Here is a 17,656-nt window from a genome sequence, read left to right on the forward strand (position 1 = left end):
TCAAAGGGTGGCTACTTTGAGGAAGTATATTAAATATATATTTATATTTGTTTAACACTTTTTTTTCTGTTACTACATGATTCTAAATATGTTGTTTCATAGTTTTGATGTCTTCACCATTATTCTACAATGTAGAAAATAATACAAAATAAATAACCTGGAATGAGTAGGTATGTCAACTTTTGATTGGTAGTGTGTGTGTGTGCTAAATATTTAGAAGGACTATATATAGAACATAGTGACTTGTCATGGCTCGGATACTGTCACAAACAGGATATGTTTTTATTTGTGACAAAGGCCAGAGTATTTTTGTTGTATTGTTTGTAACTGAAGAATGTGACCTTGTCTACAGTAATGCTCTTGAACTTGTACAGTTAGAGTAGGGTAGCTGTGTGTGTTTAAACCTTGTTTCTTTGAAGCCTTTAGTAGTTGAATAACAACACCTGTTCACACATGATCTTCCTCGCTCTAACTCTCCCCACTCTTCCATCAGGTCATATTGTCACCATCACTCTATTTATGGTTGTATAGTTCCATTTACAGCACTATGACTACAGTACCTGTTCATGTAGTGGCCACATCTCTTTCCCTGGCCCCAGAACGTCTTATTTTCCTTCTATGGAGGAATTGTTTTGTAAACCTAGCGGGTCCTAATGAGCTATTGCAGTGCCTCTCTCATTGGTTTCACCTGTTCCTGCGCAGCTTGTGCTTCTGTACAGTGCCCTCCATTTGAGTTGTTTTGTCAAAGCTGTCTAAGGCACATTTTTTGATATGATGAGCCTAATTGATCTGTCCATTTTGAGATGGGCCTATTTTGGTGTGTGACTATGGTCACTCCCAGAAATGGCAATAAAATGTAGTCTTGGTCTTCTTCAATGTTTCATAAACTTCTTAATTGAGTTAAAACCTCTTGAGGATCCAGCAAGACCTTATGTATTGACCATTTATTTTCTAGTTGATTATCACATTGTTTCTTTACACATCCTAAACGAGAGGTGATATTTAATATCACTATCAACTCTCTGCTATCTAGTTTCCTCGTGAATAGCCAATGTCACAAAGTATGATGTGACACTACCCCTCTACTGTATTTAAAAATATAGATGTATTTAACTGTTAGAGGGGGAACATTCCCAGGGTCTCACTGAAAACATTTCTACGTAATTGGAGATCTCTGACCATTTTTCAATCTCTTGTCCCAGTCTATAATCCCAACATGTTTCAAGATGATCCTGTTCCCAAGAGCTCCAAGGTAACCTGCCTAAATGTCTATCGCCCTGTAGCATCTGTAATTATGTAGTGCATTGAAAGGCTAGTCATGACACATATCAACACCATCATCCCAGAACCCTGGACCCACTACAATTTGCCTTTTGCCCAAACAGATTCACAGATAACACAATCACCGTGACCTCTCCCACCTGGACAAGAGGGGAAATATCTCAGTGAGGATGCTGTTCATAGACTACAGCTCAGCATTCAACACCATAGTCCTCTCCAAGCTCATCACCAAGCTAGGAACCCTGGGACTGAACCCCTCCTTCTGTAACTGGATCCTGGACTTCCTGAATGTCCGGCCCTAGTTGTTGAGGGTAGGCAACTACACTTCCGCCACAATGACCCTCAACACTGGGGCCCCTCAGGGGTGTGTGCTTAGTAGTGGTGTGCTGACATGGCCATACTAGTAATTTAGTGATGCACCGATATTACATTTTTGGCCGATACCAATATCCAATATTTTCCTCCCCTATATATATATATATATATACACACACACACACACACACACACACACACACAGTGCCTTGCGAAAGTATTCGGCCCCCTTGAACTTTGCGACCTTTTGCCACATTTCAGGCTTCAAACATGAAGATATAAAACTGTATTTTTTTGTGAAGAATCAACAACAAGTGGGACACAATCATGAAGTGGAACGACATTTATTGAATATTTCAAACTTTTTTAACAAATCAAAAACTGAAAAATTGGGCGTGCAAAATTATTCAGCCCCTTTACTTTCAGTGCAGCAAACTCTCTCCAGAAGTTCAGTGAGGATCTCTGAATGATCCAATGTTGACCTAAATGACTAATGATGATAAATACAATCCACCTGTGTGTAATCAAGTCTCCGTATAAATGCACCTGCACTGTGATAGTCTCAGAGGTCCGTTAAAAGCGCAGAGAGCATCATGAAGAACAAGGAACACACCAGGCAGGTCCGAGATACTGTTGTGAAGAAGTTTAAAGCCGGATTTGGATACAAAAAGATTTCCCAAGCTTTAAACATCCCAAGGAGCACTGTGCAAGCGATAATATTGAAATGGAAGGAGTATCAGACCACTGCAAATCTACCAAGACCTGGCCGTCCCTCTAAACTTTCAGCTCATACAAGGAGAAAACTGATCAGAGATGCAGCCAAGAGGCCCATGATCACTCTGGATGAACTGCAGAGATCTACAGCTGAGGTGGGAGACTCTGTCCATAGGACAACAATCAGTCGTATATTGCACAAATCTGGCCTTTATGGAAGAGTGGCAAGAAGAAAGCCATTTCTTAAAGATATCCATAAAAAGTGTTGTTTAAAGTTTGCCACAAGCCACCTGGGAGACACACCAAACATGTGGAAGAAGGTGCTCTGGTCAGATGAAACCAAAATGGAACTTTTTGGCAACAATGCAAAACGTTATGTTTGGCGTAAAAGCAACACAGCTGAACACACCATCCCCACTGTCAAACATGGTGGTGGCAGCATCATGGTTTGGGCCTGCTTTTCTTCAGCAGGGACAGGGAAGATGGTTAAAATTGATGGGAAGATGGATGGAGCCAAATACAGGACCATTCTGGAAGAAAACCTGATGGAGTCTGCAAAAGACCTGAGACTGGGACGGAGATTTATCTTCCAACAAGACAATGATCCAAAACAGAAAGCAAAATCTACAATGGAATGGTTCAAAAATGAACATATCCAGGTGTTAGAATGGCCAAGTCAAAGTCCAGACCTGAATCCAATCGAGAATCTGTGGAAAGAACTGAAAACTGCTGTTCACAAATGCTCTCCATCCAACCTCACTGAGCTCGAGCTGTTTTGCAAGGAGGAATGGGGAAAAAAATTTAGTCTCTCGATGTGCAAAACTGATAGAGACATACCCCAAGCGACTTACAGCTGTAATCGCAGCAAAAGGTGGCGCTACAAAGTATTAACTTAAGGGGGCTGAATAATTTTGCACGCCCAATTTTTCAGTTTTTGATTTGTTAAAAAAGTTTGAAATATCCAGTAAATGTCGTTCCACTTCATGATTGTGTCCCACTTGTTGTTGATTCTTCACAAAAAAATACAGTTTTATATCTTTATGTTTGAAGCCTGAAATGTGGCAAAAGGTCGCAAAGTTCAAGGGGGCCGAATACTTTCGCAAGGCACTGTATATATATATAAAAAAAACTGCTGCCTTTTAAGCATTCTAGCACAGTTAAATAGTTAGACCACTGCATCTATGTGTGTGTGTTAAGGCACTGCATCTCAGTGCAAGAGTTGTCACTACAGTCCCTGGTTCGAATCCAGGCTGTATCACATCCGGCCGTGATTGGGAGTCACATAGGGCGGCCCACAATTGGCCCAGGATTGTCCGGGCTGTCATTGTAAATAAGAATTTATTCTTAACTGACTTGCCTAGTTAAATAAAGGTTACACACACACCACACTGACCAAAAAGTTAATTTGTTGGCGTTTACGAATGTCCCCATTACCAGTTAAACATAATCAAAACCTATTTATTTTACTTACTTGCTGTGCTGTTTCGTCGTTTCATTCTCAACCGGGATTTCTATGGAACTCTGTTTGGATCTTTGCATGTCAAAAAAGATGCACGTGAAATAACACTATTTCACGTGACAAATAACACAACATAATCTGTTTCAGTAGCTATAGTTAGCTAGCTAATTATATAGCTAGGTTTCATCATCTAAAATAACCCTAATTTATAAGACAGTTCTTATTTGATTAATGGTGGTCGAACCCATCTATGTGAAGCTAGCCACAATAAGGATTAGCCACAATAGTGGACTTTGCGGTTAGCCTTCAAAATAAAAGTTTGGAATAATTTGAATATTTGTATTAATTTGCAACCCTGTCAATGACATATTTTATTTTGAAGGCAAACTGCAAATTCCAGTATTGTGCCTAATCCTTATTGTGGCTAGCTTCACAACACACAACCCGGTCCAGTCAAACTCGCTAGCCAGATGATGCTAACTAGCTGCTTATAAAATTCGCTTTGGGCAACAGGGTTAGCTGGCTAGCTATTTATTTTCATGAACTGAAGTTAAATTTCAATAGGTGAACAACAAGTGACTACCTAGCTTATACTTACTCACAAGGATTCCTAAAATATTGCTAAGAATAATGAAAATTACTGTAGTTTTTACTGGTCATTGTTTTCAGCCTGGTTGTATTGGTGCTAGCTAGGTACCAAGCTAAAGATATCTACCCCAGAAGTTGCAGTCAAACAAGTAATGCGTTATTACCAACGCTGTATTGTAAACACATCGTTCATGGCAATGAATTCCTTTATCTTGGCTTTAATGGATTTCACCTTTGAGTTGTCTCGCTGAAATTGACTCGACTGCTCGATCCACACAGCAGACATAGTGGGCTAGTAATAATTACAAAAAATACTCTTATCATATCCAGAAAATTGCCCATATATGTTAGATACTAATATTGGACTATAGAAGAATGAGAGCAGAGCACGCCCTTATCGAGCGGGCCAGAGCTTCATGTTCCTTGGCATCCACATCACTAAGGACTTAACATGGTCAACACACACCAACATTGTCATGAAGAGGGCACAGCAGCACCTCTTGCCCCTCAGGAAGCTGAAAAGATTTGGCATGGGCCCTCGGCTCCTCAAAAAAATCTTAACTTATTGGTGACGGGGGCAGTATTGAGTAGCTTGGATGAATAAGGTGCCCAGAGTAAACTGCCTGCTACTCTGTCCCAGATGCTAATATATGCATATTATTAGTCGTATTGGATAGGAAACACTCTGGAGTTTCTAAAACTGTTTGAATGATGTCTGTGAGTATAATAGCACTCATATGGCAGGTGAAAACCTGAGACAAATCCAACCAGAAAGTGGGAAATCTGAGGTTTGTAGTTTCATTTAAGTGATTGCCTATCCAATATGCTGTGTCAATGGGGCCAGATTGTACTTCCCAAGGCTTCCAGCAGATGTCAACAGTCTTTAGAAAGTTGTTTGAGGCTTCTATTGTGGAAGGGTGTCGAATAAGAGCTGTTTCAACAAGTGTACTAGGGTTAGGGTTAGGGTTAGTTGTCAGTTGTTTACTGCGTGGTCACGCGGCGCGCTGTTCCATTTTCCTCTGTAATGAATACGCTATTGTCCGGTTGGAATATTATTGAAGATGTATTAATAAAATACCTAAAGATTGATTGTAAACATCGTTTGACATGTTTCTACAAACTGTAATGGAACTCTTGACTTTTCGTCTTGATTTTGCGCTCGCGCATTGTGCCTTTGGAATAGTGAACTAAACATGCGAACAAAACGGAGGTATTTGGACATAAATATGGACTTAATCGAACAAAACAAACATTTCTTGTGGGAGCTAAGGACAATTACACAGCCACAATTCAAAATACAAATGCAATGCATCCAATAATATATCATTCTAACAACAACAACACTGTCATCAACTGTTGTCTTACATATGAGGAACCACAGATAACTCATGTACAGGTTTGGATAGATTTTAGCCATGTTTTCAATTTAAAAGTACAATAATCAGTGCAGCTTCTCAAGTCCATGGGCATTGCATTCCAGTATATTGTTGCTCTAACAGAGAAGGCTGATTGGCTGATATAAACATATATTTAAAAAACATTTTTTTTACTGTGTCCAAAAGGAACAGCGCAATCCCCTCTAGTTTACTGCCCTTGTTATCCTGGCCGTGCTTTCCTTGAGCATGAAATGCCGGCATAGGGGTGGTGGGGCAAGACCATGCAGGATCTTAAAGGCAAGGCTTGCATCGACATACTGCTTAAAGCTATCCAGACTAAATCAATTATATTTGTAAATGATTTGGAGTCCAAAATGACACCAAGATACTTGAAGTTAGACACAACTTTCATATTCTCCCCATTAACAAGAACAGCTGGTTGGGAAGAATCAATGGATTCCTTAGAGAAGTACATACTTTTTTGCACATCCAACCCGGAAGCCAGCCGCACCAATGTGTCGGAGGAAACACCGTACCGCGATGAGACAAGGATATCCCTGCTCAAACCCAGAATCTCTGGTGGCACAGCAGAGATTGTACATTGTAAACCACTGCGCCACTCGGGAGGCCCTTGATAAGTACATAGAAGTACATACATTCTTGTTGCTATTTAAATACAGGCAAGACTTAGTCATACATTTAGAAACATGTACATGTTTGGATTTGGAGTCAGACTCAAAATTAAAGTGGAAAACCACACTACAGGCTGATCCAACTTTGACGTAATGTCCTTAAAACAAGTCCAAATGAGGCTCAGTAGTGTGTGTGGCCTCCACGTGCCTGTATGACCTCAGTTTTAGATTTTAGTGATGTTATACAGTGCTGTGAAAAAGTATTTGCCCCCTTCCTGATTTCTTATTTTTTTGCACGTGTCACACTTAAATGTTTCAGATAATCAAACAAATTTAAATATTACACAAAGATAACCCAAGTAAACACAAAATGCCGTTTAAGTGATGATTTATTTTGGGGAAAAAAGCTATCCAAACCTTAATGGAAAAAATAATTGCCCCCAAACCTAATACCTGGTTGTGCCACCCTCAGCAGCAACAACTGCAATCAAGCATTTGCGATAACTGGCCATGAGTCTTTCACATCGCGGTGGAGGAATTTTGTCCCACTCTCTTCTTTGCACTTTGCAGAATTGTTTTAATTCAGCCACATTGGAGGGTTTTCGAACATGAACCGCCTTTTTAAGGTCACGCCACTCAATCGGATTCAAGTCTGGACTTTGACTAGGCTACTCCAAAACCTTCATTTTGTTTTTTTCAAGCCATTCAGAGGTGGACTTGCTGGTGTTTTGGATCATTGTTCTGCTGCAGAACCCAAGTGCGCTTCAGCTTGAGGTCATGAACTGATGGCCGGCCATTCTCCTTCAGGATTTTGTGGTAGAGAGAAGAATTCATGGTTCCATCAATCACAGCAAGTCGTCCAGGTCCTGAAGCAGCAAAGCAGCCCCAGACCATCACACTACCACCACCATATTGGACTGTTGGTATGATGTTCTTTTTCTGAAATGCTGTGTTACTTTTACGCCAGATGTAACGGGACTTCACCTTCCAAAAAGTTAAACTTTTGTCTCTTCAGTCCACAGAATATTTTCCCAAAAGTCTTGGGGATCATCAAGATGTTTTTTGCCAAAAGTGAGACGAGCCTTTATGTTCTTTTTGGTCAGCAGTGGTTTTTGCCTTGGAACTCTGCTATGGATGCTGTTTATGCCCAGTGTCTTTCTTATGGTTGAGTCGTGAACACTGACAAATGAGGCAAGTGAGGCCTGCAGTTCTTTAGATGTGGTTGTGGGTTCTTTTGTGACCTCTTGGGTGAGTCGTCGCTGCCACTCCTGGGAAGGTTCACCACTCTTCCAAATGTTCTCAATTTGTGGATAATGGCGCTCACCGTGGTTTGCTGGAGTCCCAAAGCTTTAGAAATTGCTTTGTAACCCTTTCCAGACTGATAATGTCAATTACTTTGTTTCTCATCTCCTCCTGAATTTCTTTGGATCGTGGCATGATGTCTTGCTTTTTAAAATCTTTTGGCCTACTTCACTTTGTCAGACAGGTTCTATTTAAATGATTTCTTGATTTGACAGGTCTGGCAGTAATCAGGCCTGGGTGTGGCTAGTGAAATTGAACTCAGCTTTCCAAAAAATGTGATTAACCACAGTAAAATCACGATTTAACAAGGGGGGGGGACAATTACTTTGTCACAGGGCCATGAAGGTTTGGATAATTTTATTTATTAAAGGGAAAGCTATCACTTAAACTGCATTTTGTGTTTACTTGGGTTATCTTTGTGTAATATTTAAATTTGTTTGATCTGAAACATTTAAGTGTGACAAATGTGCAAAAAAATAAGAAATCAGGAAGGGGGGCAAATTCTTTTTCACAGCACTGTAGGCCTCAGCCACTACCCTGAGAGCACTTGATTCAGTGTATCATGCAGCCCTCAGGTTCATTACAAATCAAAATTGTTTAACACATCATTGTGATCTCTACAGAGCTGTTGGCTGGTCATCATTGACCAGGCTTAAATACTGCGTAGGCATAAACACTTTTTTAGTCAGGTCGGTAAATAAATATCAATATCATTACGGTCCCATTCTCATTTGCTTCGAACAGTACCAAAAATTAGAACAGGTCATGTTAGAAATAGTTTTGGTTTCTTAGCTCTGTGGTCCTGAAATTCTTTCCTGAACATTTTAAAATTTTATGATCTACTTTTTTTTTTTTTAATTTTACCCCTTTTTTTCTCTCCCCAATTTCGTGGTATCCAATTGTTGTAGTAGCTACTATCTTGTCTCATCGCTACAACTCCCGTACGGGCTCGGGAGAGACGAAGGTTGAAAGTCATGCGTCCTCCGATACACAACCCAACCAGCCGCACTGCTTCCCTTAACCACTGCGCCACCCGGGAGGCCTGATCTACTTTTGTTGGTGGACTTTAAACACTTGCTCGACGTAGATATCATAGACAAGTGTAATTGTCTTTAGGCCAGCTGTTTTTAGTCAAGACTTTTTGTGTTTTTAACGTAAAATGTTTTTGTTGTACTGTATGTGTGTTTTTGTTTAATGTTGTGTTATAGTATGTAAGATGTTTTGTCTGAAATGTTGTTCCCCCTGCTGCTATTGGACCAGGTCTATATTGGAAAATATGTTATCTCAATGAGAAAAACCTGTATAAATAAAGGTACAATTGAAAAAATAAAATATTGAGTTAAAAAGTAAAACAAATTTGAAAAAAAGTAAATAGTCACAAAGTAATAATGAGACTATATACAAGGAGTGCCGGAAGTGAGGCAATGTGCAGGGGTACGAGGTAGTTGAGGTAATACATTATGTACATGTGGGTAGGGGTAAAAGTGACAAGGCAATCAGGATGATAATAAACAGAGTAGTGGTGTGTGTGTGTGTGTGTGTGTGTGTTGGACTCTCTGTAGTGAGTGTGTGGGTAGAGTCTAGTGAGTGTGCATTGAGCCAGTGCAAAACACACATTTTGGCCTGAATGCAAAGCCTTAAGTTTGGGGCAAATCCAACACATAACTGAGTGAGTGTCTGCCTCTTTATTTTCAAGCTTGGTTGTGGCTGCATCATGGTATGGGTATGTTTGACATCGGCAAATAGTGGGGAGTTTTTCAGGATAAAAATAAACTGGCTAAGCACATGCAACATCCTAGAGAAAAACTTGCTTCAGTCTGCTTAAATCTGCTTGAATCTATGGCAAGACCTGACAATTGCTGTTTAGCCATGATCCCCAGCATCTTGACAGAGTTCCACGTTTTTTTAAAGAGTAATGGGCAAATATTCCACAATCCAAACACTTATAGACTTACCCAAGAAGACTCACAGCTGTAATGGATGCCAAAGGTGTTTCTAACATGTATTGATTCAGGGAGCTCAGTACTTATGCAACAACCTTCTTTTGAAATAGTCTTTAAAAAAACTATATTTGAAAAAATCATCCACTTTGACATGGCATAATATTTTGTGTAGATTGTTGACAAAACAGATTTATTGCAATTTTAAATCACGTTTTGTAACACAACAAAATGTGAAGAAATCCAAGGGGTCTGAATACTTTTGCAAGGCACTGTATGTCCCAGTAGCGTAGCCTACAGTATGCTCCAGTAAGAATGACTGAGATATGTCCCAGTAGCATAGCCTACAGTATGCTCCAGTAAGAATGACTGAGATATGTCCCGGTAGCGTAGCCTACAGTATGCTCCAGTAAGAATGACTGAGATATGTCCCGGTAGCGTAGCCTACAGTATGCTCCAGTAAGAATGACTGAGATATGTCCCGGTAGCGTAGCCTACAGTATGCTCCAGTAAGAATGACTGAGATATGTCCCGGTAGCGTAGCCTACAGTATGCTCCAGTAAGAATGACTGAGATATGTCCCGGTAGCGTAGCCTACAGTATGCTCCAGTAAGAATGCCTGAGATATGTCCCGGTAGCCTATGTTCCAGTCAGAATTATTAACCTAATCATTGTGTCCTTTCTTTTCCAGAGGTGAAGCCTGCAGCAGTGGTGAATAAGAATGGTGTGAAAGTGGAGGCTTCTGTTGCTGCTAGTGGTGGTGGTTTTAGCGGAACAAAGATCTTCACCTGGTTCATGGTGCTGGCCCTGCTGGGGGTTTGGAGCTCTGTGGCCGTGGTGTGGTTTGACCTGGTGGACTACGACAATGTCATCGGTGAGTCACCTGACCTCCCCACAGCCCTATGATAAACAGTAATGCTTTATTTTACAGCTCGGTTTAAGCTGGTACCTGGTATTGACATGTTACTCACCAAGGAACCTTTTGTGGTTACAATACTCACCTCAAAGAATTACACACTATTGGTAACTACTAATTACAAAAAAAATGGTATGTCAATGAATTTCAAAGAAACCAAAGTGTAATTACCATGGAAGTATTATTTAATCAGGCTAGTGTTTTAACAAGTAATTTCTAAGTAACTATCAACAGGCTGAAAAATAAACAAAGCGTTATCTGATAAACTCTTGCCCTTTTGTGTTACAATAAGAATTAAGTTATATCTGATTAAATATAAAAATGCACAACGTTACAAAATGTATGTATTGCAATATACAACATATCATGTCAAATTTAGGGCATTGGGTTATGTTTGTATTAGGGATGCACCGATAAGACATTTTCCTTGCTAAAAAACCCGATACCAATAACCACAGCCTTTTTAAGCATTCTAGTACAGTGAAATAGTTGAAACACACACACTGACCAAAAAGTTATTTTGTTGGCATTTACAAATGTCCCCATTACCAGTAAAACATAATCAAAACCTGTTTCTTTCACTTACTGTGCTGTTTCATTGTTCATTTGTTCAGTCTCAACCAGGATTTCATCATACATGTCAAGCAGTGAACTTTCAACTCTGTGTCCGTGGCGCCTCTTCCTCGGTGTACACTGTCACTGTGTTCGTTTCCATCTTGTCCAGCTGTGTCTGTAACATGTCACGTAAAACCCTGTTTCTTACTCTTTCAAATGACTGCGCGACTTGTTGACTGCTCGATCCACACAGCAGACATTGTGGGCTAGGTTAGGAATGCTATGTTGCATGTTAACGCTATATTTTTTTGTGGCGTCATTAGTCATCTACCTACGTTATATAGGTATGCACGTCAGCTTTGACATCGATTTTGCACATCGGCGTTAAACTAGACATCGGGCCGATGTTGGCATTTTTAGCGACTATTCCGATATGCTTACCGCTATATCGTGCATCCCTAGTTTGTATGCTACATTTCAACCTGCAGTGTTTAGCCTAAATTGAGTAATCCCCTATAGACGATGATGTTCTGACCACAAAGCTTTCTGTAGGTGCATGAGAACGCCACTTACTTCCTGTATGATTCTGAGAAGGCATTATGTGGTTTAGACAGAGATCCGTTTCTGACAGAAGGCCATGACTTTATGAAGAAAATTTTAAGGGGGAAAGAGGAATTCCGATTGAAATTAGTAAGAGGGTTTTGTAAAAATTGTTTTTTTAAATTACATTTTAGTACCCAATTTAATGTGTAACATGAAGTAATACTGACACTGTTACTGTTTCATTAACTTTTGATATTGATGATGTCCCTATAAACAAACTGCTCCTGTGTGTCTTTTAATCTTGCAAAGCAGAGAGAGCAAAGGAATTCCGTTTTAACTTTTCAGAGGTTTTACAAGGTATGGTCTTTACTTGCATGTATCACCAATCTTCAATTCTATCTGTTATTAGTTTTGAATAGATTACATTATAGTATGCCTAAAAAATAATGATTTAACAATATGCAGTACAACATAATTGTCTTACTGGTGTTCCCTCTGGGACCACCCATACGAAAATGTAATGCACGCATGACTAAATCGTTTAGATTAACGTGTCTGCTAAATGGCATGTATGTTGCATGGCTTGTTGATGTTTCTTTTCCTGGTCTTTTGATTGGTTTGTTTTTACTAGTCCCTTTTATTTATTAGGCGTTTGACTCATACAACATTTTTTTCTTCTCATATCTGATTTTGAATAAGCAAATTCTTTGGATTGAAGGTATAGCTTCATTTCATCAAGGCCCTGTGACCCACTAGCGTCCTATCCAGGGGCTGTACTTGTTGGCTACATCAAGCTGCCTGTATTCGGCTGTGGTAGGCCTAGGGCTAGTCGAGTGCTTGCCGCTTCATATACATATATATATATATATATTACTGCTGCAGTATGACCATGACCACAACTTCCCTCTCAGAAATACAGAAGGAATTCAGAGCTGAGCTGTAGATATGATATGGTTCCACTCTGAACACCGTAGTATGACGTCATTGGCAAGTAGTGAAGTATCACTAAAATCAGGAGAGTCACATTTAAAGAATCCCAATGACCTATTAACTGTCTGTAATTACAGAGGAAGTGTATGTCCCCTAGTCCCCCCCCCCCCCCCCCACACACACACACACACACAATGATTTTGATGGAAAGGCCAAGAACAGGCTCATTTGTGGAAAGGACTGTACTATGAACATTGTTTATGATATGACTTTAAGACTATTCCCTTTTTGCAGGTAAACTTTCAGCGTATGACGCAGACGGCGACGGCGACTTCGATGTGGAGGACGCCAAAGTACTACTCGGCAAGTGCATTTTCTTCTAATAATGACCTTTTTGTGACCTCTAACATGTTACTCATGCATGACTGACTTGGTTTTCTTGTGTTTGAGTACCAGTGCCATGAACTTAACCGCTTACTTAGAGCTTACTTCAATGGGGAAAAACTCAAGTGGGTGGCTTTAAAAACTGCCAGTCTTTGTTTAATTAACAAAAGTCTTTGTTAAACAAATAGTTCCATGTAAGTACTCCTGCACAGAGTAGTTCAGCAGTAGCTATTTAATTTAGTATACGGCTCAAAAGAGCTTTGAAGTCCTGTGGCTGCATCTACACAGCGTTATTTAACTTCGACAGTCTACATTTCTGTTGTGCATTTGTGCTGAAAACCAACAATATTGCTTATGGTTGTTGTAACGTTGGTCACCTGCCGCATGTACAGTATCTAAAATACTGCTTTATTACTGACACTTCTCATTTCCCACAATGCCTAGCCTAATAGCTCTTGTCCTGTGTATCCTAATAAATAAAGGCACTAATAAAGACTAAAAAAAATCAAAGACCAGAACAAAAGACTCTACCTTACCGACCACAATCCCTGAACATAGCTGGCAACGACATTTCATTATTCAACACTTTCAAGAGCGCTACACAACTATTAAAGGGGGGTATTTTCTTGCCGCTCTTCTATTCGACTTATACGCCTCTCTCTTTCCTGCATTACCATCCACTTTATTCATTTCTCTTCCCTCTCTCTCCATCCTCTATCCTCTCGCTCCTCTTCTCTCCTCCTTGTTTTTCTCCTCTTTCTCTCGTCAGGCTTGACCAAAGATGGCGGTGAAATTACTAATGAAAACGCAGATTCCCTAGAGGAAATCTTCGGTATTTTAGCCGAGGAAGGCTCTGATTGGTTTTACGGCTTCTTCACGTTTCTCTATGATGTGATCACTCCTCCCGTAGAGAAGGATCCAGAGATTCCAGAGAGTCAGACAGCAGAGGAGGAGGAGGAGGAGGGTGATGCTGGTACGTCCCAGAATGACGGTGGGGTTCAGGGCGTTATATTAGACCTACAGGATCAATAGCCAAACGCTCCTGAGCATTCGCCTATTAGCCTGCCATCCATGAGGAGCAGAAGGAGAGTAGTCTACTGGGTGAGGTCTAAGGTCACCCAAAGGTCACCTCACCCCCCCCCCCCCCTCCCCCCCTCATCTTTAACTGGAGGAAGTTGAATCTGGCGCTGATCCTGTCAAATGAAGGACTCTGTGAAAAGAGTGTCTGAAATAAGGATATTATGTTTTTGTCCTAGTCGACTTTGGCCTTGCTGCAGTGGTGCTTGCCATTGGGAATATTGACCTGGATTTTTGGGACTATGCTTTGTACTTTTTCTAAGATTCTGCAATCTGTACTTCTCACCGTCATTGTGATGCACTAATTCTTTGCTCATCTGTTTTCTGACCTGAATGAATCCTTTGCTATTCTAATCTTTTCATTTTTCCAAGTTAAACTGTGTTTCGCATTTAGTTGTAATTCATTTTTTTAATGTAAATAATCACTTAATCTTTACTCTTAAGCCTTACAGTAATTCCTTTTACTGTAATGTCCATTTCTTCTATCTATATAACCATTCACTCACCATCTACATAACACTGTTCAGGCTTCTGATAACGTTGGATGTTGCAGTTCAGGTGACTCCTAGTTTAATTCGAAAAAAATGATGTCATGTAGCTTTTTATTAAGCAAAGCAACGTTAGAGGACGTCAGCGTTGATCAACTTTGTTTAGTTAGCTTGTTGTACTGTAATAATGTAGTAATGTAAACTTAATTCAAAACGTGCTGTATCTATTTGCATTGTCTGTCCTAAGACTAAGTCTAGAAGTCGCCTCTTTACCCAGCAGTAGGTCAAGGAAGACTGATTTTCTTAAATTCCTATGACTCGATGTTATTAGGCTTACATATTGGAAGTGCTAACACTGAGTGTGTTGTTGGAATGATGCAATGTGAATGACCACTTGAGCGGGGCCTATTCTCTGAATGTGCAACTAATGTTTTGGTACTTATGTTTGTTAAACTTTTAACTGCTAATATGCCACCATGCTGTTATTGGATTGAAGAGAAGTTCCTGAACTTCACCCATCTCTTGCTAAACAGACCCATAAAGGTCAGCATGAACCCCAGAGTTTGGGAATGTCGTCCACGTTGACTTGTGGCCATGGGCTAAGTATTTACTGAGGGGTTTCGGACTGTTTTCAGTTTTATTTACCAAAGGTCATGGTGACTAAGAGGGGTGTATTTCTGTTTCAGACTGGAGGGACAACCGTTTAGGCCATTTTTAAGTAGGCATATTGCAAGATGTTGCCCTAGCCTATTAATATCTTGACATAAACAAAATGCAGTGTTCAGATATTTTATGTTGTGAGGTAGTTTGAACGTCTGTCTATGGAATAAATATGTTGATTGAACTCTTATATTTAGTGTCTGTCTACAAGCATGGGCACTGTCAACGGTTATGGGCATCGATTAAGTATTTTATGCATTTTGTACAGGATAGGAATAAGTGACTGGTTTCTGTTTGATATTGATTGAGCGATCGTGTCAAATTGGCGCTATGACGCACACTTTGGAATTGGCACGTACAGTCCCCTCCGACATGGTCCATGCTGTCTCTAATTTCTTTTTTGGTTTTGTTTGTATGTTAGATGAAAAAGAGATCAAAGTTCCTGCTCCCAAAATGGAAAGGCTGAAAAAAGGTACTTCCTCCTGGTTGGTCTGTGCGTGTTGTCATTGGCCAACATTTTCTGTTTGTTGCTCAACTCTCTCATGACCCTGCGTCCTTTAAAAAAAAGAACACACCATGTTGAAATGTGTCACTGTAGCTAATGGTTCTTCTTTCATTTGACATAATTAGAGGACAAGAAAAAAGTCCAAACCAAAAGGTATCGTTCCCAGTGTTGTTTATTGTCCAGAATGATTTTGTTCTCCTTTGGGAATAAAATTGTCCTGTTTGTTTGTGCGTGTGTGTTTTAAGACCATTTCTGGTGGGCATGACATGGACACTTTGTGTGAGAATCAACCTTCTCTGGACTGTGACCCTTGGCTCTGTTTGCGTGTCTGCCAGGGATTTTGAAAACACCTTTTGACAGACTGTTCAGCAGTCAGGGATCAGAGGTAGAAAACTTGTATTGTATCAATCATGTGGTGTTTTGACCTGGAAGCAAATTATAGTAGACAAAACCACATGCAACACCTCAGTCAAAACTGTGGTTTAATTAGCTTGTGTTACACTGTTGCCTCTCATTTTGAAGAGCGAGAGAGAAATTAGGAGTTTTAGCTAGTGTGTAGCCAACGAAGACCTTAGTTCGGACTCAAGTTGTGCAAGTAGAGAGGCTGGATTATTTTTAACTGTTCAATTTTAAATGAGACTGTTCATCTGTTTTCTTCATCCAGCGGTAGACAATCTACTCCTCTACAATCCTGCCCAATTTATGTTTCGAGCCTAAATCCTCTCTGTTTTGTGGTTAGACTGTGAATGTGTATGATGTAAGACAAACTGCAGCTCCTGCAGGCTTTTGCAAGGCACAATGGCATCTCAGTAGTGCATTCGGAAAGTTTTCAGACCCCTTGAATTTTTCCATATTTTGTTACGTTACAACCTTACACTAAAATTGATTAAATTGTTTTTTTTTCCCCCTCATCAATCTACACATGATAACTCATAATGACAAAGCAGAAACAGGTTTTTAGAAATGTTTGCTAATTTTATAATTTTTTTACAAATGGAAATATCACATTTACATACAGTGCCTTGCGAAAGTATTCGGCCCCCTTGAACTTTGCGACCTTTTGCCACATTTCAGGCTTCAAACATAAAGATATAAAACTGTTTTTTTTTTGTGAAGAATCAACAACAAGTGGGACACAATCATGAAGTGGAACGACATTTATTGGATATTTCAAACTTTTTTAACAAATCAAAAACTGAAAAATTGGGCGTGCAAAATTATTCAGCCCCCTTAAGTTAATACTTTGTAGCGCCACCTTTTGCTGCGATTACAGCTGTAAGTCACTTGGGGTATGTCTCTATCAGTTTTGCACATCGAGAGACTGAATTTTTTTCCCATTCCTCCTTGCAAAACAGCTCGAGCTCAGTGAGGTTGGATGGAGAGCATTTGTGAACAGCAGTTTTCAGTTCTTTCCACAGATTCTCGATTGGATTCAGGTCTGGACTTTGACTTGGCAATTCTAACACCTGGATATGTTTATTTTTGAACCATTCCATTGTAAATTTTGCTTTATGTTTTGGATCATTGTCTTGTTGGAAGACAAATCTCCGTCCCAGTCTCAGGTCTTTTGCAGACTCCATCAGGTTTTCTTCCAGAATGGTCCTGTATTTGGCTCCATCCATCTTCCCATCAATTTTAACCATCTTCCCTGTCCCTGCTGAAGAAAAGCAGGCCCAAACCATGATGCTGCCACCACCATGTTTGACAGTGGGGATGGTGTGTTCAGCTGTGTTGCTTTTACGCCAAACATAACATTTTGCATTGTTGCCAAAAAGTTCAATTTTGGTTTCATCTGACCAGAGCACCTTCTTCCACATGTTTGGTGTGTCTCCCAGGTGGCTTGTGGCAAACTTTAAACAACACTTTTTATGGATATCTTTAAGAAATGGCTTTCTTCCCACTCTTCCATAAAGGCCAGATTTGTGCAATATACGACTGATTGTTGTCCTATGGACAGAGTCTCCCACTTCAGCTGTAGATCTCTGCAGTTC

At 40.1% G+C, this 17,656-nt stretch overlaps 1 protein-coding gene across 43 annotated transcripts in view; it reads left to right on the top strand.

Moving 5' to 3' along the window:
- The window catches only part of LOC110535277 (aspartyl/asparaginyl beta-hydroxylase), a 51,769-nt gene that overhangs the window by 5,602 nt on the left and 28,511 nt on the right, over nucleotides 1–17,656 (top strand). For 8 of the 43 annotated variants that reach the window (XM_090189397.1, XM_090189400.1, XM_090189402.1 and 5 more), the window contains exons 2-5: nucleotides 10,299–10,481; nucleotides 11,931–11,978; nucleotides 12,846–12,914; nucleotides 13,705–13,908. In XM_090189397.1, the coding sequence (XP_090045523.1) occupies nucleotides 10,299–10,481; nucleotides 11,931–11,978; nucleotides 12,846–12,914; nucleotides 13,705–13,908 (504 nt within the window). Of the gene's footprint in view, nucleotides 1–10,298; nucleotides 10,482–11,930; nucleotides 11,979–12,845; nucleotides 12,915–13,704; nucleotides 13,909–14,056; nucleotides 15,633–17,656 lie in introns of those variants that run through there. The other 35 variants (XM_036934879.2, XM_090189411.1, XM_036934884.2 and 32 more) reach the window with 6 other exon arrangements.

The sequence above is a fragment of the Oncorhynchus mykiss genome, chromosome 11, assembly GCF_057628025.1.
Source record: "Oncorhynchus mykiss isolate SJ-2025 chromosome 11, ASM5762802v1, whole genome shotgun sequence".
In the NCBI taxonomy this organism is placed as follows: domain Eukaryota; kingdom Metazoa; phylum Chordata; class Actinopteri; order Salmoniformes; family Salmonidae; genus Oncorhynchus; species Oncorhynchus mykiss.